Source organism: Danio rerio, chromosome 16, assembly GCF_052040795.2.
Source record: "Danio rerio strain M-AB ecotype USA chromosome 16, GRCz13ab, whole genome shotgun sequence".
Taxonomy (NCBI): Eukaryota; Metazoa; Chordata; class Actinopteri; order Cypriniformes; family Danionidae; genus Danio; species Danio rerio.
In genome coordinates this window covers 24806784-24830852 of record NC_141036.1, presented here as the reverse complement: position 1 = coordinate 24830852, position 24069 = coordinate 24806784, and the positions used below count along the sequence as shown (strand labels likewise).

Sequence of the window (24069 nt, the reverse complement as noted above, 5' to 3'; positions counted from 1 at the left end):
CCATGTCCAGACCTGTCTGAAGTTTGCCAGGGACCGTCTGGATGTTCCAGAGGAGTCATGGGAGAAAGTCCTGTGGTCAGATTAGACCAAAGTAGATATTTTTAGTCTTAACTCTATTCGCTGTGTTTGGAGGAAAAAGAATGATGAGTATCATGCCAATAATACAATACCTATAGTGAAGCATAGAACTGGAAGTATCATGCTCTGGGGGTGTTTTTCTGCACAGTGGACTGAATGACTTCATTCTATTAGGGAGAGGATGAACAGGGCAATGTATTGTGAGATATTGGGCAAAAACCTCTTTCCCTCAGTCAGAGCATTAAAGATCGGTCATGGCTGGGTTTCCAACATGACAATGGCCCTAAGCACACAGCCAAAAAAACCAAGGAGGGGCTCCGTAAGAAGCAAATCAAGGTTCTGAAGTGGCCAAGCTGATTTCCAGATCTAAATCCAGTAGAAAATCTTTGGAGGGAGCTGAAACTCTGTATTGCTCATGACAGCCCCGAAATCTGACAGATCTAGAGAAGATCTATGGAGGAGTAGGCCAAAATCCCTCCTGCATTGTGTGCAAATCTGAACTACAGAAACTGTTTGACCTCTGTAGTTGGTAACAAAGGCCTCTGTACCAAATATTAAACATTTTCGTCTCAATTGATCAAATATTTATTTGACACACTCATTTACATATAAATTGTTAACAAAATCATACAATGTGATTTCTGGATTTTTATTTTTAGATTCTGTCACAGTGGAAATGCTTCTATTCTATGATTTCTAAGTAGAAGATCTTTAAAAATCACAGAGTGATCAAATATTTATTGAGCTCACTGTATATAGAAGTTTTATTTATTTGACTTTGATCCTCAGAGATTGCCAGTCCAACTGGGATGTAGGTTGCCAGGTTTTTGCATGATGTACAGTTGTGTGAGTAGGATGTGTTTCATACAAAACCTGGCAACTGGACTTGAAAAAATATAAATATAAAAAAAATATAAAAATATATTGATGTGATTATTCAGATAACAATGTTTGGTCATACAATTTTTGGGAGTTTCCTGTAAGAAAAAGCAAAATGGCAGCCTAACATATTTTCATTGATAAAAACTAAAACATTCAAAGTAATTAATGTTTTTGCATCCATGAACAATACAGCATTGCCTTTGATTTGATTTAACATTAAAAAGCGGAGTCAGGTCGGCGCCAATAGCCCAGTGGTCTCAAACTCAATTCCTGGAGGGCCACAGCTCTGCGTAGTTTATCTTTAAGCACCTCCAACCCACACCTGCTTAATATTCTCTTGTAGTCTTGAACACCTTGATTAGTTTAAAACAGCTGTGTTTGATTAGGAATGGAACAAAACTGTGCAGAGCTGCGGCCCTTCCAGGATTTGAGTTTGAGACCTATGGCCTAGTGGCTAGTGCATCATAATATAGCACTTAGGTGCTCAGGGAAATCCAAGTCAGATTCCCAGCTTGAGGTCCTTTATCAATCCTTCTACTCTTGCTCTGCTCCCTTCACTTTCTTGTCTGTAATATCCATTTTCCTGTATGTTAAAGGTAAAAAAATATATTACTTTTGTTTTTAAAGAGCACAGTCAGTGTGATCTGGTTTACATTACTGTCAGAGCTGTTTTTAGATGTTCATACGCAAGATGCTGTAGAAAACAAGAGACACAATATTTACATAGGAAAACATTTGACTGTGCACAGTGGATTTGACCTTTGTGTGCTGTTGGGGATGTTTCTATCCACTTTAGGGTGATTTTGAGTCTTAATTTGGCCACAACTTTCTCTGTGTTTCAGCAAATAGAATGATTTTTGCTGACAGATGTTATTTTGAAACATATTTTTGGGGAATAAATGACAATGTGAACAATAATTTAAGCAGAACTAAATGCTTCATTTTCTTTTTGGACTGTACCAGATAAACTGAGAAAATGAAGGGGTGGATAGGGAGACCTCAATGTGTCTGTTGCAGTTACAGCTCAGAATGATTGTATATGTGCATTTAGTTTTCAATTTAACCTATCTTTTTTTGATTGACCTCAGGTCCTGACACCAAACTAATGCAAAACAGCGGACGGACAAAGTTCAAGCGAACAAGTATAGACAGACTGATGAATACACTGGTGTTGTGGGTGAGTAATAAGTAATAATTTGACTGAAAATAAATAGGCACACATTTGAAGATTTGAAATTAATCCAGTTTACATCTACATCATCAGATTTTTGGGTTCCTGGTTTGTATGGGAGTGATCTTGGCCATAGGAAATGCAGTTTGGGAGAAGGAAGTTGGTGCTTTGTTCCAAAGTTTTTTACCCTGGGATCCTCCAGTGGACAACTTCCTGTTCTCCGCATTCCTGTCTTTCTGGTCCTATGTCATCATCCTCAACACAGTGGTGCCAATTTCGCTCTATGTCAGGTGAGAAACAGAGAGCAACATGTGAAGAGGTCAAAAAAAAAAAATATATATATATACAGAGAAAATGGCTTGAACTGATAAAAAAAAAAAAAAAAACATTATTGAAGGAAAGTGCAACCCTCAGAACATATAGATTATTACAAGCTCAATCTAAATAATACTATAATAGTAATATTACTATAATATTTTAAAATCTATAAGGTTTGTGAGTTATTTTGTACAATTTGGTATAATTGTGTTTTTTTTTGTAATTGTGAGGTAAGCACAACAATAAAATGTTTGATCAATTGAATTAGTCAAAAATGTTTAATGTAGTTATTATAATTTGCAGGGTATTATTCTTAATTTACTTATATAATCAATTATTTAATTGTAATATATTAATATTGTTGTGTCTGCCTTATTATCACTAAGTAATCCTATTGAAAACATTTTTTTTTTACTGAAATACTTCAGAAATGGCAGTTAAATAATTGAAAAATATGAGTTTAAAGAGCCATGAATCCCCCCTTGTTTGGTTCAAGTCTACCTCAGAAGAGTAGGGAAAAAGGAGCGGAGCAAACAACTGACACAAACCTTGAGATGCATGATTTTATAGTTTACAATGTTAAAATGCAAAGAAAAAAAAAACAGTAAGTAATTGAATGTCCTGCTACATTTGTTATTTGTAATTTCATGTACACATAACCACAATTTGTTGTCATTATAAAGATAATCATGTTTATTAAAACACTATAAATGAGGAATGCAATCCTTAATCCCTCTGTCTTTTCCAACTATTAGTCCTGCCAGTAATCTGAAAGATTTTTAAACATAGGCGAACACAGTAGCACGGATATAGGCGATGTTACTGAATGGTAACAAACTCAACCGATAAAAGACAAAGTTCATCAATCTTCAATTCTCGTACATCTCTACCAACAAAAATGCTTGCTGCAAACCATCAGCTTTGACAGCATCGCAGGGAAAAACATGCAAACAACCCTGTGGATCATGGAAACAAACACATATGACCCATGGTGTGCGCAGACGTTGTCTCACCCAGTCTGGTTCTCACAGCTTGGCAGGTCTGCTTTGCCTTCAGAAAACACTTGCTCTCATGAATAATTAAGACGCAGGGTATTCTCAGAGAATAAGAAAGCTATGAATAATAATGAGAAATGGGCACGTCCTCACCGGACAGGCAAATGTGCACCGGAAGATGAAATTAGCTAAGAAAAGCTCAAAATTATTCAGTTTCCCCCACAATTAAAGGTGACAGGTGCTATCGTTGTCTTAACTGATGCTCAGCACACAAATCTGTGTCTTGAACCTTCAAGGACTGTTTAGCATTAAATGAGTAACTGGAAAATATAAAACTGAAGCTAATAAAAATATATATATATATATATATATATATATTTTTTTTTTTTTTTCATAAATGTCTTAGTATAATAAATATAACAGTATAACAATAATCCCCAAAAAAGTATAATAATAAAAAAGGATTTAGTAGTTAACTGTAACACACACTATTTTGCAGTATAATATTCCAACTTATACGAAAATGCCCTGAATGCTGCAGATTAATTGAATATATAAAAAGGCATAGAAATGCACAATTTCAAATCTGAAGGCCCAAACAGCTCTGAACAGAATTCCAAGTTGTCAACTTTAAAAGAAGGTGATTGTGTAGCATTAGTACAATCTACTTTTCATTCAGCTCGGTTGCTATTTTATTTATCTGTTGCTGTATTACTTTCTACAAAAATCCAAAAATGTATCACATTTATGTAAAAATGGCTTTTCAAATCTTAAAATGTATCTTCTTTGATTTAGATGCAATTTTTTAAGTATCAGCTTCAGTTAATTTTATGCTTGAAACATCTTTTATTTGTTATTCAGTTTATATTATTTTTATTTATTTTGTTGTTTTTTATATTTCCTCAGACTTTCTCCAACAGGTAAGAGTTAAACCCTGTGGTAGACTTTCCTTTTTTTCTTTCTCTGCTATAACCACAGTTTCCCATATAACACAGTCCATCTATAACACCACTAAAATCCTGAACCAAGCCCTTTTGCACTGGCCCTGTAAATGACCTTTAATGCTGTCCAGTCAATGTAACTCTCCTAAAAGTCAGACAGAAACAACTGCAGCATCATGGCACAGCACATGCACACTGGTTTATGAAGTCTTTATGAATTAACATTGTCAGATACTTCTTTTAATCCTCATGCAGGCTGCTGTGCTATTTTCTGTTTTTAAATGTGCACTAAATAACCTGTGGATCCATGTGTGTTTTTTGTGTACATTACCAGTCAAAAGTTCAGAATTAGTATGTTATTTAAGGGACTCTGCTTAAGCCTATTCTGGGGTGTGTTTCCAAAAACGTTCGAGGTTACAGAAGTAACCCTTCGTTCCCCGAGGAGGGGAACGGAAGTGCCATGAATGGGAGGATTCGTATCAGAAGCCGCTTATCTGGAGAGTATTGAACGGGCCAATGAATGAAATTAATTGGCAGCGTAAGCTTGCGCAGGTGTGCGACATCTGCAATCATCTCAGCATATAAGCACACCTGAAGCCAGCAGACGCCATCCTTTTAAGCTGAAGAGACTTTCAAACAGCTAAGGGACAGTCATTATGGCGACGGAATATGGCACTTCCGTTCCCCTCCTCGGGGAACGAAGGGTTACTTCTGTAACCTCGAACGTTCCCCTTCGGTTGGGGAACTTCAGTGCCATGAATGGGAGAATATGGAAAGCGCCATAATGACTGCACCTTACCAACACCCCCGATGAGGAGATAGTCAAGCAAGCGTGACGCACCCACATCATGGGGGGCGCGGTCCTCCAACGTGTCCCTGGCCCTAATTTATCCTACTTCAACAGAAGTTTTACGGATTTAGATATATTTTTTGGGAAGTCGTGAGCATCTAGATAATTCTAGGAAATACGACAGTACGTTGGGAAGCGTGCAATCCCGATAGGGAGGACGCTGCGGAGGCCATCCGTTACCCAAGGGGGGGATAGATGGCAGAATTTACCTATGGACTAGCCCTAAAAAGGGGGAGTACACATAGCAAAGAGTGGTTAGCGGAGAGGGAAGACACGGGTCCGCCCAGGGGGGGGACTTAACCGTGGCGGAATAAGCATATGGGATCGCCTAGTGGGGATCACGCATAGCAGGCACCTATACCCAAAACGCGGGCTGACCAGCGGGCAGACCTACAACGTAGTGGGCCAGCAAGTGACTCCTCCGCTGAGTCAGTGCTGGGGGCCACGGAGGAATCTGCAGGGCTCACCTGACGGGGAACTTTACTGACAGATAAAAAAGGAGCACGTACCTCCGTGTTAGGGAGAATGGCGCAGCAAGCGTGTTTCAACACCCTACCGAGTTGTCTCCTCAATCACCAAAGGGTTACCTAATACCCTTGAGGAAACCGGCTCCACTCGCAGATTGTAAAACCTTGCAAATGTGTTGGGTGTCGCCCAGCCCGCAGCTCTACAGATGTCTGTTAGAGAGGCGCCGCGTGCACGCGCCCAAGAGGATGCAACGCTCCGAGTGGAGTGTGCACGTACTCCCGGGGGACACGGCTGACCTCGACTCGAATAAGCGAGTGAAATGGCATCCACAATCCAGTGGGATAATCTTTGTTTCGATACGGCACTTCCCTGCTGCCGACTGCCATAACAGACAAAGAGCTGCTCAGATGATCTAAAATTCTGAGTACGGTCCACATAAATGCGCAGAGCGCGAACTGGACAAAGTAAAGAAAGGGCTGGGTCTGCCTCCTCCGGGGGCAGCGCTTGCAGGTTCACTACCTGATCTCTAAAGGGGGTGGTAGGAACCTTGGGCACATAACCGGGGCGGGGTCTCAGGATAACGTGAGAGTAATCCGGCCCGAATTCCAGGCACGAGTCACTGACCGAAAATGCCTCCAGGTCCCCGACCCTCTTGATGGAGGCCAACGCAACCAGCAGAGCTGTCTTCAGGGACAGAAAACTTAGAGATACTGATTCGAGTGGCTCAAAGGGATCGGATCGCAGACTCGTGAGAACGAGGGCGAGATCCCAAGAGGGCATGAGAGGGGGGCGAGATGGATTAATTCGCCTAACACCCCTAAGGAACTGGATGACCAGGTTATGCTTTCCCACGGTGCCGCCAGCTACCGCGCTATGATAAGCGGAGATGGCGGCCACGTAAACCTTGAGAGTGGAGGGCGACAGCCTGCTGTCCAACTTCTCTTGAAGGAAAGAGAGCACAACACTAATCTGGCAATTTCGGGGGTCTTCTCTGCGAGAGACGCACCATTCAGTGAATAGACTCCACTTCAGGGCGTAGGCGCGCCTCGTGGAGGGGGCTCTAGCCTGAGTGATGGTATTAACCACCGCAGTCGGTAGGTTACCTAAGTCTTCCTCGCGTCTAGGGACCACACGTGGAGGTTCCAAAGATCGGGGCGAGGGTGCCAGATGGTGCCCTGTCCCTGAGAGAGTAGGTCCTCTCTCAAAGGGATCCGCCAGGGGAGGGCCGTCGCGAGGAGTGAGAGCTCTGATATCCAGGTCCGGTTGGGCCAAAGGGGCGCAACTAGCAGAACCTGTTCCTCGTCCTCCCTGACCTTGCACAGAAACTGCGCGAGCAGGCTCACTGGGGGAAACGCATACTTGCGCATGCCCCGAGGCCAGCTGTGGGCCAGTGCATCCGTGCCGAGAGAGCCCTCGGTCAGGGAAAAAAACAACTGGCAGTGAGCGTTCTCGGGGAAAGCAAACAGATCGATCTGGGCCTCCCCGAATCGCGCCCATATCAGCTGAACAGACTCGGGGTGGAGTCTCCATTCTCCAGGGCGTAACAGCTGTCGTGAGAGCGCATCGGCTGCACGATTGAGCGTGCCTGGGACGTGAATGGCGCGCAGCGATTTCAGCCGCGGGTGACTCCAGAGGAGCAGACGGCGGGCGAGCTGAGACATGCGGCGAGAGCGCATACCCCCCATGCGGTTGATATACGCCGCCGCCGCCGTACTGTCCGTCCTGACCAGCACGTGTTGCCGCTCCAGCACCGGTAAAAAGCGGTGGAGAGCGAGGAACACTGCCAACAGCTCTAGGCGATTGATATGCCAATGCAGCTGGGCACCCTTCCAGAGGCCCGCAGCCGCATGCCCGCAACACACGGCCCCCCAACCCGTGTTGGAAGCGTCTGTTGAAACAACAACATGGCTGGATGCCTGTCCTAGAGGCACACCGGCCTGTAGGAACGAGGGGTCGTTCCAAGGGCTGAGGGCGCGGCGACACAGCGCAGTAACCGAGACCCGGTGTGTGCCCGCGTGCCATGCGCGTCTGGGGACCCGATCGTGAAGCCAGTGCTGAAGTGGTCTCATATGGAGCAACCCGAGCGGCGTGACGGCGGCTGCGGATGCCATATGCCCCAGGAGCCTCTGAAAGAACTTCAGTGGGACCACTAGTTTGCTGTCGAGCTCCCTCAGACAGTTCAGCAACAGGCGAGCGCGTTCCTCGGAGAGGTGCGCTACCATGGTGATCGAGTCCAGCTCCATCCCAAGAAAAGAAATCCTCTGCACGGGGGCGAGTTTGCTCTTTTCTCGGTTGACCTGAAGCCCCAGTAGGCGGAGATGCCGAAGCACCTCGTCCCTGTGCACAATCAATTGCTCCCGCGAGTGGGCTAAAATCAGCCAGTCGTCGAGATAACTGAGTATGCGAATGCCCGCGAGCCGAAGGGGCGCTAGGGCACCCTCCGCGAGTTTGGTGAAGACCCGCGGAGACAGAGAGAGCCCGAAGGGGAGGACCTTGTACTGCCACGCTCGACCCTCGAACGCAAACCGCAGAAATTGGCGGTGGCGTGGAAGAATGGAGACATGGAAATACGCGTCCTTCAGGTCTATGGCTGCAAACCAATCCCGAGGACGAACGCATTGGAGAATGCGCCTCTGCGTGAGCATTCTGAACGGCAGCTTGTGCAGACAGCGGTTCAAAACGCGCAGATCTAGGATTGGCCGTGACCCACCGCTCTTTTTGGGTACGATGAAGTATGGGCTGTAAAACCCACTCTCCATCTCGGCTGGAGGAACCGGCTCGATTGCACCCTTCGCCAGGAGGGCAGCAATCTCCTCTCGCAAGACAGGGGCGGACAGGGGGTTGACCCTGGAGAAATACACGCCCGTAAACTTGGGGGGCCGTTTCGCGAACTGAATCGCGTAACCGAGTCTGATTGTGCGTATGAGCCACCGCGAGGGGCTGGCCCGCGCTAACCAGGCAGGCAGAGCCCTCGCTAATGGAGTCATCGCTACAATCGCTGACGTACCAGCGGTGGGGCAGCGCGGAGTGGGTGTGCTGATCCGGGAAGCACGAGGGTCCCGCAGAAAAGCTGGAGGAGAGCGATTCGCTCTGGCTCCGCACCCTGACTCCGGAGAGGGGGCTGGAGGGCTGAGGGAAGGGAGACCGTCCCCCCAGCGCTCGTGAGCCACTGGCGAAGCACGTAGAGTCTGCGAGCCGGAAGGCAGCGCGTCCCGGACTGGCAGAACTCGTGCAGTCACATCCGGGGAAGGGAAAAAGTGCTCTTTTACTGATGTTTTGGTGGCACTGAAAAGTACCGTTGTTATCGGGGCCCCGCCCTCCAGCGGGGAAAGAGCAAGTTTCCTCTTCTCCGGATGGCCTGTCTCAGGGACGCTTCGCGGTCCGTTTACCGGACTTAACGGCGCCCTGGGCAGGAGGGGCTGCCTGCTTTCGAGGTGAACGCCGCGCCCGCTTGGCCGGAGGCGCAGGCGGGGGCGGGGCAGCACTCGTTGGCGGGCGCCCTCGGCGAGGAACAGCGGAGGTGGATGGCTCGGCGGGCGGAGCGGGCTTACGGCCACGCCGATAGATGACATTGCCCATCGCATCCGACTGCTCTTTCACCGCCTTGAATTCCTGGGTGAATTCACCGACGGTGTCGCCGAACAGGCCAGCCTGGGATATGGGCGAGTCAAGAAAGCGAACTTTGTCAACGTCGCGCATATCGGCCAGGTTTAGCCAGAGGTGGCGTTCCTGAACCACAAGTGTGGACATCGTCCTCCCCAGCGCACACGCGGCGGACTTAGTAGTCCGAAGAGCATAGTCGGTCGCGGTGCGCAGCTCATGTAATAAGCTTGGGTTGGACCCGCCCTCGTGCAGCTCGGCCAGCGCCTGCGCTTGGTAGCGCTGGTAGGTGGCCATCGCGTGCAAAGCAGAAGCAGCCTGGCCCGCAGCCTTATAAGCTCTGGCTCCGAGGGAGGCAGACAACCTACAGGCTTTGGACGGGAGGCGGGGCAAACCCCGCCACGTAGAGGCGCCGCGCGGACAAAGATTGACCGCGATAGCGCGCTCCACTGACGGGATCGCCTCATACCCCCTGGCAGCTCCGCCGTCAAGGGCGGTGAGGGCGGAGGCACTCGCAGCACGGGCAGAGAAAGGTGCCCTCCAGGACTGCGTGAGCCTACTGTGCACTTCCGGGAAGAAGGGGACGAGAGGCTTCGAAGGCTTCGCCTTCTGGTCCTCTACGTAGCACCCATCTAGTCGGTCCGGCCGCGGAGCTGGGGGATAAACCATCTCCAACCCCACGGCCGAAGCAGCCCGGGAAAGCACGGCTAACATGTCCGCTTCAGGATCCGATTTGACAGCGCTCACCTGCCCGGAGGGGGCGAGCGGGTCCGGATCTTCGTCGGACAGTGAAAGCCCACCCTCCGATGCCGCGGAGGACATCTGATCTCCGGTGTCAGCGAGTGTGAGAGCTACCATCTGGTTAGACGGATCACTCTCACCACCCGAAGCTTGGATGGAGCGCCGTGAGGAGCGAGAGGTCCGCGAGCCCGTGGGCGGCGGATTAGCTCCCGCTGAAACCCTCAGATCTGCCCGAGCGCCCGCTGCTTTTTTAGAACAGGAGGCAACTGGGGTGGCTCGCTCTCTTGCGAAAGTTAGCCGCGATCTTAGCTGTGCAACGGTCATGGCATCGCAATGACGACATGAACCGCCCGCGAGCACCGCATTAACATGCTGGACCCCCAAACATGCAATGCAGTGATCGTGTCCATCATCCGGAGACAGGAAACCCCCGCATCCAGAAACGCACAGTCGGAGCGCCATCCTGAAAAGGACGTGCTGCACGACTGTGTTGCTCTTTTAGGAAAGTTGCAACTATACGCACCGCTCTGGAGGACCGGACCCAAAGAACCGCAGGCAAGGGAGTAACCCAGCTCGACCGTCTGCCACCGCGAAGACCCACTCTGGACCGGGAGACACACTCGTTCGCTCTGAAGTGCTGATCAGCAAGAGGAACCCTCATCGACTCACTCAGAAAGGATCTGAAGCGAAAAGGATGGCGTCTGCTGGCTTCAGGTGTGCTTATATGCTGAGATGATTGCAGATGTCGCACACCTGCGCAAGCTTACGCTGCCAATTAATTTCATTCATTGGCCCGTTCAATACTCTCCAGATAAGCGGCTTCTGATACGAATCCTCCCATTCATGGCACTGAAGTTCCCCAACCGAAGGGGAACCATAGTTAGTCAACTAAAGTTGCAAGTTTCATCATTACAAACATAGTTCACTGATTTGTGTTTTCCAAATCCGTTGTTCCAATGAACATTCGCAAACTGCATCACAAACTTGTACACCTGCAGCTACACCTCTAGAGCTGTAGATAGAAGCATAGTTCATGGCTGTGTTCTATTACCAGTTATCCCTTCTATGCCCTATTCATTTAGAACATTCTAACATTAAAGCTTGGAATGATTTAAAAAACATTAAAGTCATCTCTCTTAGGTGTAATTTGCTTTCAAAGTATTTTTACACTTCAGTTTAAGTGATCTTTAAATTGACAAATGCATCCCCAAATTCATATATATATATATATATATATATATATATATATATATATATATATATATATATATATATATATATATATATATATATATATATATATATATATATATATATATATATATATATATATATATACATAGCATACGTTAATGCTTTTAATTTATAGTAGGTTATTTATTAAGAAATGTATCTGTATGACATGGGCCTGTTGGTTAGAACATTTCTGTGGTGATTTGAATGTGTCAAATTGTAAAAATAAATAAAAAACAATATCCTACTTAATAATAATAATAATAACAACAACAACAACAACAACAGCAACTAAATTAATAATAATAATAAAATTATTATTATAATAATAATAATAATTATTATTATTATTATTATTATTATTATTGTTATTATTATTATTATTATTATTATTATTATTATTATTATTATTATTATTATTGTTATTATTATTATCATTATTATTATTAATAATAACAATAATAATAATAAAAATAATAATAATTATTATTATTATTATTATTATTAATATAAATATTAATTATAATAATAATAATAATAATAAGTAAGGTTTTTTTATTTTAATTTGTTAATAAATAGCCTACTGTAAATTAGGCCTTATAACCATGAACGATTTTTATGGTTTATATATGAAATTAGAATACCTGTTAGCTTAGTGATTTTATATGGAATATTCTCAATAATTTTTGTAAATGAAACATATACAGGTCTTATATGTGTCGTTTACATATATATTTAGATTAATTAAAGGAAAGATGAGTACATGTTTTTAACAGAACTAATAGAATTTTTTTAAAAATGTCTGTGCGTGTAAAATAATATAATTTGCGCAAAAATTTTTTTGGGATTTTCTTTAAAGAAGTAGTTACTCCACCCTGTTTAGAGCATCATTATGGATGTTTTACGTTATTACTAGAGTGGTTCAAATGATGGATCTGCGACAGAGTAACTATGATTTTGTGAAACACTTCTCACTACATCGTTCTTTTCCCAAACGATGCATCGTACTATGATAGTTCAGCCACAAGCTATGTCGTTGTTTGGGAAACACATCCCTGCTCACCGAGACTACATTTATTTGATCATTTGTTATAAAAAAAAAAAAAACTGTTCAATTGTGAAATACTATTATGCTAAAAATGTTTGTTATTGAATATTATTTAAAACATTTATTCCTTCAAATTTTAATTCATTGCATCATTCCTTCAGGCTTCAGTGTTACATGATCAGTTATTATTGGGACTCAATTATATAATATAATAATGTTTTTTTAAATGATCAATGTTGAACATTTTATTGATTTGTAGAAACAGTTTTAAGGATTATTTGATGAATGTTCAAAATAACAGCCTAACTCTGTTATTGACACTATAAAATGCCTTTAATTTGACCATTAAACAATTTAATGTGTCCTTGATGAATAAAATTAAATACATTTGGTACTTTTGAATGATACTATATTGAAGTTTTCAAAAAAAAAAAAAAAAAAAAAAAGAAGGCCAACAAATTTAAACACTGATACTAATTGTAAATGTTTCTTGAACAGTAGGTAACAGTAATATTATAAGGATTTCTGAAGGATCATGTGACATTGAAGACTGGAGTAATTATACTGAAAGTTCAGCTCTGAATACATTTTACATTAAATTAATATTATAGTTTTAAATTATAATATTTTACAATTTGACTTTTTTCTTGCTTTTTTCACTATTTTTATTCACATAAATGCAGTCTTGGAAAGAAAGCAGAAAGGGGTTCTTTTAATGGTCATTTTGAATGTTTCTGCTGGAGATCAGGTCACATATACATTTCTCTTTCCCTTTGTGTAAATGTGTTAGTGTGGAGGTGATTCGTCTGGGTCACAGTTACTTCATTAATTGGGACCGGCGGATGTTCTGCAGTCGCAGTAACACGGCAGCAGAGGCCCGGACCACCACACTGAATGAAGAGCTGGGACAGGTGGAGTACATCTTCAGTGACAAGACAGGAACACTCACCCAAAACATCATGACCTTCAACAAGTGCTCCATCAACGGCCACGCATACGGTGAGAAACACAACGTACAAGCAGTTATACATTGTTCAGATGGTCATTATCACAAAATCACTAGGCTTGTGTCTTTTTGAAAGTGTTTGCTTAGTGAACGACATCCGACATTTGCATCCTGGATAAAAAAAATTAAATAAAAAAAAACTTTTTTCCCCATTTTTCTATTTGATTTGTAAAAAGCTGAATAGATTATTTAGTTTAAAAACACTTTTTTACGCTGGTTGGAAGTGTCTTTGAATTTCAGTCTATAAGTTAATAGTTCTAAATGTATTTACATATGGTTGAGGTAAAAATTATTAACCCTCCTTTTAAATTCTAATTCTTTAATATTTTTTCCCAATTAAATTTTGTTTAATGAAGATAATTTTTTTAACACATTTCTAAACATATTAGTTTTAATAACTAATTTCTAATAACTCATTTATTTTATCCTTGCGATGATGACACAGTGTTGGGGGTAACACGTTATAAGTAACAACCGTTACATAATAATATTACTTTTTTAAAGTAATGAGTAAATTAACGCATGTCTTTTAAAAATAGGTAATATTATTTAAGTTAAAAATATATAGTGGAATAAAAGTTACTCTAGGTTGACTCACACACTCAACGAGAGAGTCAGTGTTCTGTTCTAGTAACTGGATAACTCAGGATATTTAGTTTATTTTGAGTCAGATGGGGTATCCGGCATGTTTAAAAGTAAGTAATTAAGTACTTACAGAAGATGCAAACCGTTTCACGGCAGCTCTGTTTAATCTAATGAACTGGTTTGACCGGTTCACTTAGATCTGGTTAAAAACAAATTTATTCGCGAATCGCTAGTTATCACTACAGACTGTCAGAAACAGAAACAATGGCAGGCTGAAGACTAATATTTTTGCTATGGATTCTTCTTATTTTAAACCAATCGAAGAAAAAGAAATGGATTGTTGTTTAGTGTAGGTTATGTGTAAGTAACACATCAAAAAAAAAACACTTTAAAAAAAAAAAAAAAAAGGTTATTGCTTTTATTGTTGATGAGATGCAGCCACTGTCTACTGTAGAAGCGACTGTGTTTTGTAATATAGTAAGATTTGTTCTCTTTTTTTCTCAGGAAACAATGTACACATATCTTAGGGCCATGTGAAGAGATTTATTCAATGAATATGCTGAAAGATTTATTTTGATTTGGGGTTGTTTTTTTAATCATCTTACTGTTCATTTTTTTATTGAAACATTGTTAAACATTTTTGCCTTAATATAATTTTTTTTTTTTTTATGTCAGTACTCTTAGGCTTTATTGCAAGCTTTATCTCAGTGGACAGTGAATTTACTTAACTAATAACATAAAACGTACAAAAGTAGCAAACACTTTACATGCTTTTATTAATCTGTATATACAGCATGTGTAGCTTTGGGCTCAGAAAGTTCTTAAAATATAATATTATCCCACATTTTTTAAAGGTAAATGAAGGTGTAGGTTATATGGCTGTTATATTCAGAGCTTTTTTATAAAAAAGGTGAAAAAACACCTGCAAGTTCTGAAAGAGATCAAACCTCAGCCAGGTAAGGAAAAGTAATGCAAAAGTAACTGAAAAGTAATATAACACATTACTTTCCATAATAAGTAACTAAGTAATGCAATTAGTTACTTTTTGGGGGAAGTAACTCCATATTGTAATGCATTACTTTCAAAAGTAACTTTCCCCAACACTGGATGACAGTACATAAAATTTTACTCGATATTTTTCAAGAGACTAGTATTTAGGTTAAAGTGCAATGTAAGGTCTTACTAGGTTAATTAGATTAATTATTCAAGCTAGGGTAATCAGGCAAATCATTGTATAACAGTGTTTCATTCTGTAGCCAATCTAAAATATATATATATTGTTTAAACGGGGGCTTAAAATTTTGACATTAAAATTTAAAAGTAAAAAAAGAAATCTTGCTGAAATAAAACAAATAAGACTTTTTTTCAGCAGAAAAAAATATAAGAAATACTGTGAAAATTCCTTGCTCAGTATAACATAATTTGGGAAATATTTGGGGAGAAAGAAATCACAGGAAGGCTATTCATTTTGATTGTATATGTATTTACTGTATTTAATTTGTGGAAGGCGTAGGACCAAACAAATATCCAATCAAAATATAACAATATGCTGTTTTACCTGCCTGTCAATATGCGTATTTGCTATAGCGTTGCATGAAACAAAGCTTATTCAAGGCTTCAAAACAACTGAACCCATTGCTTCTCAAAATAATTAACTGTTATAAAGCATTCAAAACACCACATGCTGGGGACTCCCAGTATACAGTATATTATTCTAGTGTGTCTCTTGTTTCACAGGTGAAGTAGTGAACATTTTGGCTGCTCAGCAAAAGGTCAGTTTCTCCATAATTCCCTCTGTGAAGTCATATTTGAAATACTGTTGAAGATAAAGAGCCAACACATCTGTTTCTTGCAGAGGGTGCAGCCGCTGGACTTCAGCTCTTGGAACCCCTTGGCCGATCGGGGTTTCTGTTTCTATGACCAGTCTCTGCTGGAGGCTGTGATGGTGGGAGACCCAGCAGTCCATGAGTTCTTTAGGGTCTTGTCTCTCTGCCACACGGTCATGAGCGAGGAGAAAAGCGAGGGTAAGTATCTGGAACAGTATTAGAGGATTGATCATCTGCCCAACTCAGAGCAGTTCCATCCAATGAAGCATTTTAAACAAGGAAGCTGTTGGCTTTAATATCGTTAGAAGGAAATGATGGAGCAGTTCTGGATGGGAATTTGATTATTATATCTGATTATCCATCCGTCTTGATGAAGTTCTCTTTGTTTATTTTCTCTCTGTTTCTCTGAAGGCGAGCTGGTGTATAAGGCTCAGTCTCCAGATGAAGGGGCTCTTGTAACTGCTGCGCGAAACTTCGGTTTTGTGTTTCGCTCTCGCACACCAGGCACAATCACCACACAAGAGCTGGGCAAAGCAGTCACTTACACGCTCCTTGCCATCCTGGACTTCAACAACATCCGCAAGAGAATGTCTGTCATAGGTAACTCAAACTCACACTCTCGTTGTTGTATCTTGAGCCCAAAGTATGCCTCGGTTTTTAAATGTTGGTTAAAGTATGCATTGTTGGGTTTAGGGTCCTATCATAAACCTGGCACAATAAGGCTCAAGACGTGTTTGGCATGATTTTTTTTTGTTATTTTTAGACCAGTGCTACCCTAATTTTCACATTTTGTGCCACGTTGTCTAAATAGCAAATCCATTTGCACCACTTTGTGGACTTGTGTGTGTTCCAGTCTAAAAAAGAGGTGTGTTAAGGTGCATACTTGACATGTTGCTATTTTGAAGAACTGAAATAGACTAAAATAGTTTTTCCACTTACAAAGTCCGCCATCTAAATAGCAAAAGAGCCATGGCGCAATGCAATTGACTGTTAAAGAGAATGGGAGATGAGACTTTGATTAGTTTAACACACGTTATGCTCAAAACACACCCATAACTTATTAAGAGAATAAGCACAACCTTGCTAGACCTTGCGCCAGGACGCAAAGCATATTTTTTTTAACCTTAAAATAGCAAAAGTGGATTTGGAGATTTCCTTAATGCTTTTGCGCCATGTGCTTTAGATTTTTCTGCCTCATTAAAAAAGAGCCACTAGAGTCCATTGCAGCAAGAACCAATTAATAGGCTTCATAAAACAAGCAATCAGTTTCCTTCTGTTGTGTGTGTTCAACCACCATCCATCTCCTTTTGTATTCCAAGGTGCCTCTCACAGATAAAAATGACCAAAGGAATTAGAAATGATAAAATGGTCCAGAAATCTTTAGTTTATTTCCTAATTGTTACTAACCCCCTACTCCCACCCCCCACAAAAAAAGTCTCACATTTTGTTCACATTTTGTTAATAAAGTTGGTGCCCTGACATTTTATCCTTCCTGTCCTGTCTTCCTACACAACACTGTATTTCAATGGTTTTGAGGTTAGGGTTATGGATTGAGGTATAGGTTAGGGCTATTTCACTGACAAACTATGCAAAACTTTATTCATAAGATCAATTCACAGACAATGTAATCTGATGATTATTGAAGATAATCGTTCTGTTATAGCTGTTTGTAACATTATCTGTGTACTCTGACGACACAGTTTTGGTGCTTTATTTGGAAGTATGTGAAACTTCAACAATTAAAAATGGTTTTACTCCTAAATCACCTCAGTGGAGTGTTTAAAATACATCCGTCTGTGAGATGATACAATTGTTGAATCATCTCACAGAAGGATGTATTTTAAACACTCTACTGAGGTGATTTAGGAGTAAAAACATTATTAAATGTAGAATTTAGCATGTCGTTGAATCAATAAAAGCAGTTAAATCAAATCCTTGGCTCAGTTTAATTTACTGGGTCTCTTTGTTGCATCTTATTTGCAGTTTCTGTATGAGAGCACCCCCTGGCCTTCGTGGAGATTTACTATTCATTACGAAGCCGTATTTGCAGGTTTATCTGAATTGCAATCTCGATAAAAATGTAAATAATCACCCAGATACTGTACACACAATGCAGACCCAAACATACATCTAAAAACTAAAAATGTATGCTTACATACTGTAACAAAAAATGGGCGACGCAGTGGCACAGTAGGTAGTGCTGTCTTCTCACAGCAAGAAGGTTGCTGGGTCGCTGGTTTGCTCCTCCGCTCAGTTGGCGTTTCTGTGTGGACTTTGCATGTACTCCCTGTGTTCGTGTGGGTTTCCTCCAGGTGCTCCGTTTTCCCCCACAATCCAAAGACATGCAGTACAGGTGAATTGGGTAAGCTAAATTGTCCGTAGTGTATGAGTGTGTGTGTGAATGTGTGTGTGTGTGGATGTTTCCCAGAGATGGGTTGCGGCTGGAAGGGCATCTGCTGTGTAAAAATGTGCTGGATAAGTTGGCGGTTCATTCCGCTGTGGTGACCCCGGATTAATAAAGGGACTAAGCCGACAAGAAAATGAATGAATGAATGAGTGAATGAATGAATGTAACAAAAAAAAAAAAAAAACAAGATTTGACTGTTTTTAAAATCACTACAAAAAATAAAGAGCTGCCACTTAAACTTTGTGCAGTTATCTGTTGCAATCTCAAAGTGTACAGTTTTTAAACATTGTTTAGGCTGCAATGCCATATGGCTTAGCACTGTGCGAAATAGAAAGAGCCAGTAAAATCCCCCTGGGACAAAGAAATCAGGATACAGCATAAAATACTGCCCTGCCAAGCAACATAAATAAGTGGAGCATTAGTGGTAAATTCAATACAGAAAGTGTTGTGTGTGTCATATATGCTCTCATGATGCTGAATTATGGCCCTTGTGTTTGATTAAGTGGTGCTTGCGTTGCAGAAGGCATTTCATTTCTGTTTGCATATTGTCATTTATGTCTATTTGGTCCATGTTTACATGGACAAGTGAGGGATTTATTGACGGCACTGCAAAAATTTCACCCAATCTCTTTTGTTAATGATTTATTCAACATAACAACAGCCGTAAAATGTAAAAAGGACAATTAAAAGACAACTGTAAAACAAGTCATACATTATACATTATTGTTTTTTTTTTTAACAAGATTCATCATGTGATTTCATAAAAGATGTCAGATAATGTTATGACTTTGAGATAATGTGAGCTATAATAAGAATAGAGCATCTGTCATCACTGCAGAGGAACAAGGACTGTAATTTAGTGTGTGTGTGTGTGTGTGTGTGTGGTTTTCAGTGAGGAATCCTGAGGGCCGTATACGTCTGTACTGTAAGGGTGCTGACACTGTGCTTCTCGAGAGACTTCACTCGTGCAACCATGAAGTAATGACCATCACATCAGACCACCTGAACGTAAGTGCATTTCCAGTTTTTGTTTTGTAGTTACTGTCAGGTTACCTTCACTGTTTGTTTTGAGTCTTTGCTGTCATTTAAATTAAACAACAGCGCCCTCTTGTGGATTTTGTAGTATTTTTTTCTTATTAGATTAACTGTACAGTATATACAATATATACCAAATAGATCAGTTTTTCATCATATAAACATTTGGAATAGTGAATTTCAAATATAGAGTATATGTAAATAAAATGACAGGTCTGGAAAAATCAAACCAAACATTTGTTTGAAATAGTTTTGAAATGAATAGTGATATAAAATTCTGCCATTAATCTTGAAAATATTTCTACTAAAATTACAAATAATAAACTAGCAATAATAATAAATGTAAAAATTCAACATTTACCACACCATACACAATTAAGAGGGTTTTGGTCAATAAGTAAGCTTACTGTAAGTAAGTTATGTATGTATGTGTATATGTGACCCTAGTCCACAAGAATCAGTCTGAAGTTGTACTGTATTGGTCAAAATTGTTTTATTAGAATTCATATCTAAATTCTTTTATGCCAAAATACAATAGAATATTAATTAAAGTTCATGTTTCATCAACAGTTAAGTAGGACTGCACGATTCGGGCTAAAATGAGAATTTTTTGTTTAAAATCAAGATCACGATTTTGTAAAAAAAACATTTGGTAAAACAACAATAATAAAATTAGACCTATGTGAAGGTCTACTGTTTGTTAAAATGCTCAATTTTGTATAGACATGGAACGGTGGACCTGAACAAACTTTAAATATGTCCTGGTTGTTAATTCACAGTTAAGTGGTGACATCCGAATAAAACTATTCTGATGTTGAATTATTATGTTTGAGACATATGCTTGTCATTTGTCATTGACAACATTATTAAACCTTTTTTCACTGTTAAAATCAGACATTTGTCATGATCATATTCCCTCTTGCATTATATTCAATATTATATAGGTTAGAGTAGTTCTACTGACCCAGTAAACATTTATTTTCATGCACAACACTTTTGTGTTAGCTATGAAAGAGAAATGATACCTTATAAATACAGTATGTGACACTTTTACCACCATTTGGAGGTGTCCATGTTGCTGAGCAACGTATATAAAACAATGTGAAGACTTGTGTGACCGCCTTTACGCTTCTCTCCTGACCTTAAAAATATATACGGCTGAATCGTAGAAAAGCTGACTTAAGATCGCGTGTAGGGCTGAATCGAGATCGGGATCTTTTTTCAATTAATCATGCAACTTTACAGTATTTTTATATATAGGTCATATATTTATGTACCTGTTTATGTAGAAATAAATACTTTAATTTAGCATTAATACACTAAGCTTATACGAAGAGACAAGGCAAGGCAAGGCAAGGCTAGGCAAGTTTCTTTATATACTGTAGCACATTTCATACACAATGTCAATTCAAAGTGCTTTATATAAACAGAAATAAAAGAGACAATTATAAGAAAATAAAAACATTAAAATGTGTTAAACAGGTTTGAAAAAAAAAGAAAGAAAGACAGTAGTGCGATCTGTCAGACGTAACTGTGCTCATTCAGTATAGGCACTTTCAGAAAAACTTTCATTGTTACACAAATTCCTTTTCAAATAAACCCTTTTTTATCTGCTGTAATCAAAGTATCCTGGACAAGATGGACAATGCAGTAAAAATAGATTCTACACAAAAGTCCTTTTGTATATAGAAAGCATAAATGCAAGAAATGTTCAGATAACTTTAATGTTTTTTTAATATCGTTTGGTGAAAAATGTCAAATTGGTGAATGTTCCATCCTCATTACCCATAACAGATACATTTATATAAAATTTACAACAGTTAGCATAACATACTTAATCTGACCAGCATTTACGTGTGTGTGATTCTAAAGGAGTATGCGGTGGATGGGTTGCGGACTTTGGCAGTAGCGTATCGGGATCTGTCGGAGGAGCAGTGGGACGAGTGGTCAGAGCGATTTCGTGGAGCTGATAAAGCCACAGACTGCAGAGAAGACCGACTTGCTGCTGCTTATGAGGAGATCGAACAGGACATGATGGTGCGTTCAGTTACTCCTCCTTTCTTCTCTTAGTCTTTCTTGCTCTTTTTTATTAGTAAAGTATAATGTTCATTGAGTGGGTTGATTTGAATTAGTCTTGAGCTTCTTTATTGTGGGATCACAACTGACCGGGTGTACATTTTCCACTTATTATATGGCTGCTTACATAAGTATACAAAATATTGATTTGAGCCTGTAAATTGTATTAGCAAAGAAAACAGTGATGAGTTTGAACTAATACGCAGCTTATTAAGCAGCTTTTCACAAGTAATTATGGGGATAAGGGACATTACTGATTTGAACTGAAACTATTTTAAAATCTTTCCTGATTGTTTTCTTATAATCCATTGATTAGCCATTCTTGCAATGAATAGTCAATAATTAAATCATCAATATTACATTATTATTATAGTGCTATTAATACTGAGTTCCTCTTATTTTAATAACAGTAACAAAGACACAAGATGGAGTACAGAGTTTAATTCAGTCTATTTATGTCTTTACATAGTGGAGATTAAAATTAGAGAACTATTTAAAAATGCTTGATTTTTTTCATAGTTATGCAATTTTCATTGTGCAAACTTTGAGTTAATTTTAGTATCATGCTAGTAAAACAGTATAGCAAAAAATACAACCCCAAGTCAGAAAAAGTTGGGACAGTATGGAAAACACAAATAAAAGAAGAAGTGATTTCTGAATTTACTTTGACTTGTATTTCATTGCAGAAAATACAGCTAAAATTATTTATTGTATTCCGCATGATTTTTATGTTTTTTTGTTTGTTTAGTTTTTAGTTTTTTTTTCAAAAAAAAACAGGTATTCCAATTTTGATTCCTGCAACAAATTAGAAAAAGTTGGAACAGTAGAGTGTTTACCACTTTGTAAAGTTGCCATTTCTTTTCACAACACTTAAAATTGTTTAGGAACTAAAGACACAAAGTGATGATATGTTTAGGTGTAATTTTGTCCCATTCTTCCGGCAAACACCTTCTAAGGTGGGCAACAGTACAAGGTTTTTCGTTGTTGCATTTTGCATCTTTAAAATTCGCCACACCCAGAATCCTCCGAGTCCAGTGAAGTCAACAGCACTTCTGGACACTGTTAACATAGGGCTTCCTTTTGGCACAGTACAGATTTAACTGGCATTTGTGGATGCAACTATGTTATGTGTTACTTGACAAAGGTTTGCCAAAGTGAGCCCATGTGGTGATGTCGCTTATAGATGAATGACTGTTCTTGATCCAGTGTCATCTTAGTGATCCAAGATCACAATTGTTCAGCCTAGGCTTGCTGTAAATTCCTCCTGATTCCTTGAACCTTTTAATTGTGTTATGCACTTTTGAAGTTAAAATATATAAATGTCTTCCAACTTTCTTTAAGGAACATTGTTTTTAAGCATTTCAATAATTTTCTCACATGTTTGTTGGCAAACTGGTGATCCTTTGCTCATCTTCGCTTCTAAAAAAACTAGACCTTTTTTGGATGCTGTTGTTGTACCAAATCATAATTGCAATCACCTGTTGACATCACCTGTTTCAATCAATTTACCTGATTACTAGCCCTAAATTGCAAATTTAATTGAAATGTGTTGCCAAAATTGGAATACGTGTTTATTATTAATAATAATAATCATAAGAAACACATTAATTAATGTTAGCTGTATTGTCTGCAATTTTAGTTAGTCGAAATAAAATTTAAAAATCACTACTTACTGTACTTGTACTCTTGTACTAACTTTTTATATATAATATATATAATATATAAATATATATATATATATATATATATATATATATATATATATATATATATATATATATATATATATATATATATTTGTATATAAAGCAAAAGGCGCTTCAATGAAAACCTTGTAGTTTTTTTTTTTTTAAAGCACAGATAAAAATAAAAGTCATAGATTAGGAACAAAATTTCAAAAAGTTTCATAAAGTGAAAACTGTCAAGTTAGGCTGCCAGTTAAATATGGTTTATGTGAAAGTATTTTCTATTTTTGATCATTGTTATTTTTCTAAAATCTAAATTTGTTTTTGTTTTTTGTTTTTTTCATGAGCTGTTCTTTAAAAACTGACCTTTTACTCTTGTTAGGACTTTTAGAAGTTGTGGGTCGTTCTCTAATTTTGATCTCACATCATCTATAACTACAACAGATGTCCAAGATAGCTGCATCTGTATTAAAAAGTCTTATTTACTTTTTAAAGTCTGTCATACTTAAATGACATAATTTAACAATTTTACATAAAATGTTGAGTTTATTTGTTTTACTTTGTCCACAATATGCAATGATTGCTTAAAGAGAAACAGTTGCTAACACACGTAAAGCCCAGATCTCACCTACCATTATTTGAGTTATAAATGTTTGAAACCACCCATTTTGAGCCTTGATCCTAATTGTGCTGTTTTGGTGACTATTGCTTTAAATTTAAATGAGATTGTGCTTACAACCCTTATTTTAAAAGTGGGCGGAGCTACAGTTGAAGTCAGAATTATTAGCCCCCCATTAATTTTTTTTCTTTTTAAAATATTTTCCAAATTATATTTAACAGAGCAAGGAAATTTTCACAGTTTGATAATATTTTTGTTTTTTTTTTCTGGAGAAAGTCTTATTAGCTTTATTTTGGCTAGAATAAAAGCAGTTTTGAATTAAAAAAAACATTTAAATATATTCAATATATTAGCCCCTTTAAGCAATTTTTTTCAATAGTCTACAGAACAAACCATTGTTATAACATAACTTGCCTAAGTACCATAACCTGCCTAGTTAACCTAATTAACCTAGTTAAGCCTTTAAATGTCACTTTAAGCTGTATAAATGTGTCTTGATAAATAT

General features: G+C 39.4%; 1 protein-coding gene and 1 long non-coding RNA gene across 5 annotated transcripts in view; one reads left to right on the top strand and one right to left on the bottom strand.

Moving 5' to 3' along the window:
* Nucleotides 1-24069, bottom strand: part of LOC101883647 (uncharacterized) — a 713507-nt gene that overhangs the window by 270875 nt on the left and 418563 nt on the right. The window lies entirely within an intron of this gene.
* Nucleotides 1-24069, top strand: part of atp8b2 (ATPase phospholipid transporting 8B2) — an 86724-nt gene that overhangs the window by 36012 nt on the left and 26643 nt on the right. For all 3 annotated transcript variants that reach the window (XM_087286907.1, XM_087286906.1, XM_087286908.1), the window contains 8 exons: nt 2049-2137; nt 2225-2421; nt 13116-13324; nt 15654-15688; nt 15772-15940; nt 16154-16342; nt 19042-19157; nt 21057-21221. In XM_087286907.1, the coding sequence (XP_087143033.1) occupies nt 2049-2137; nt 2225-2421; nt 13116-13324; nt 15654-15688; nt 15772-15940; nt 16154-16342; nt 19042-19157; nt 21057-21221 (1169 nt within the window). The remainder of the gene's footprint in view (nt 1-2048; nt 2138-2224; nt 2422-13115; nt 13325-15653; nt 15689-15771; nt 15941-16153; nt 16343-19041; nt 19158-21056; nt 21222-24069) is intronic.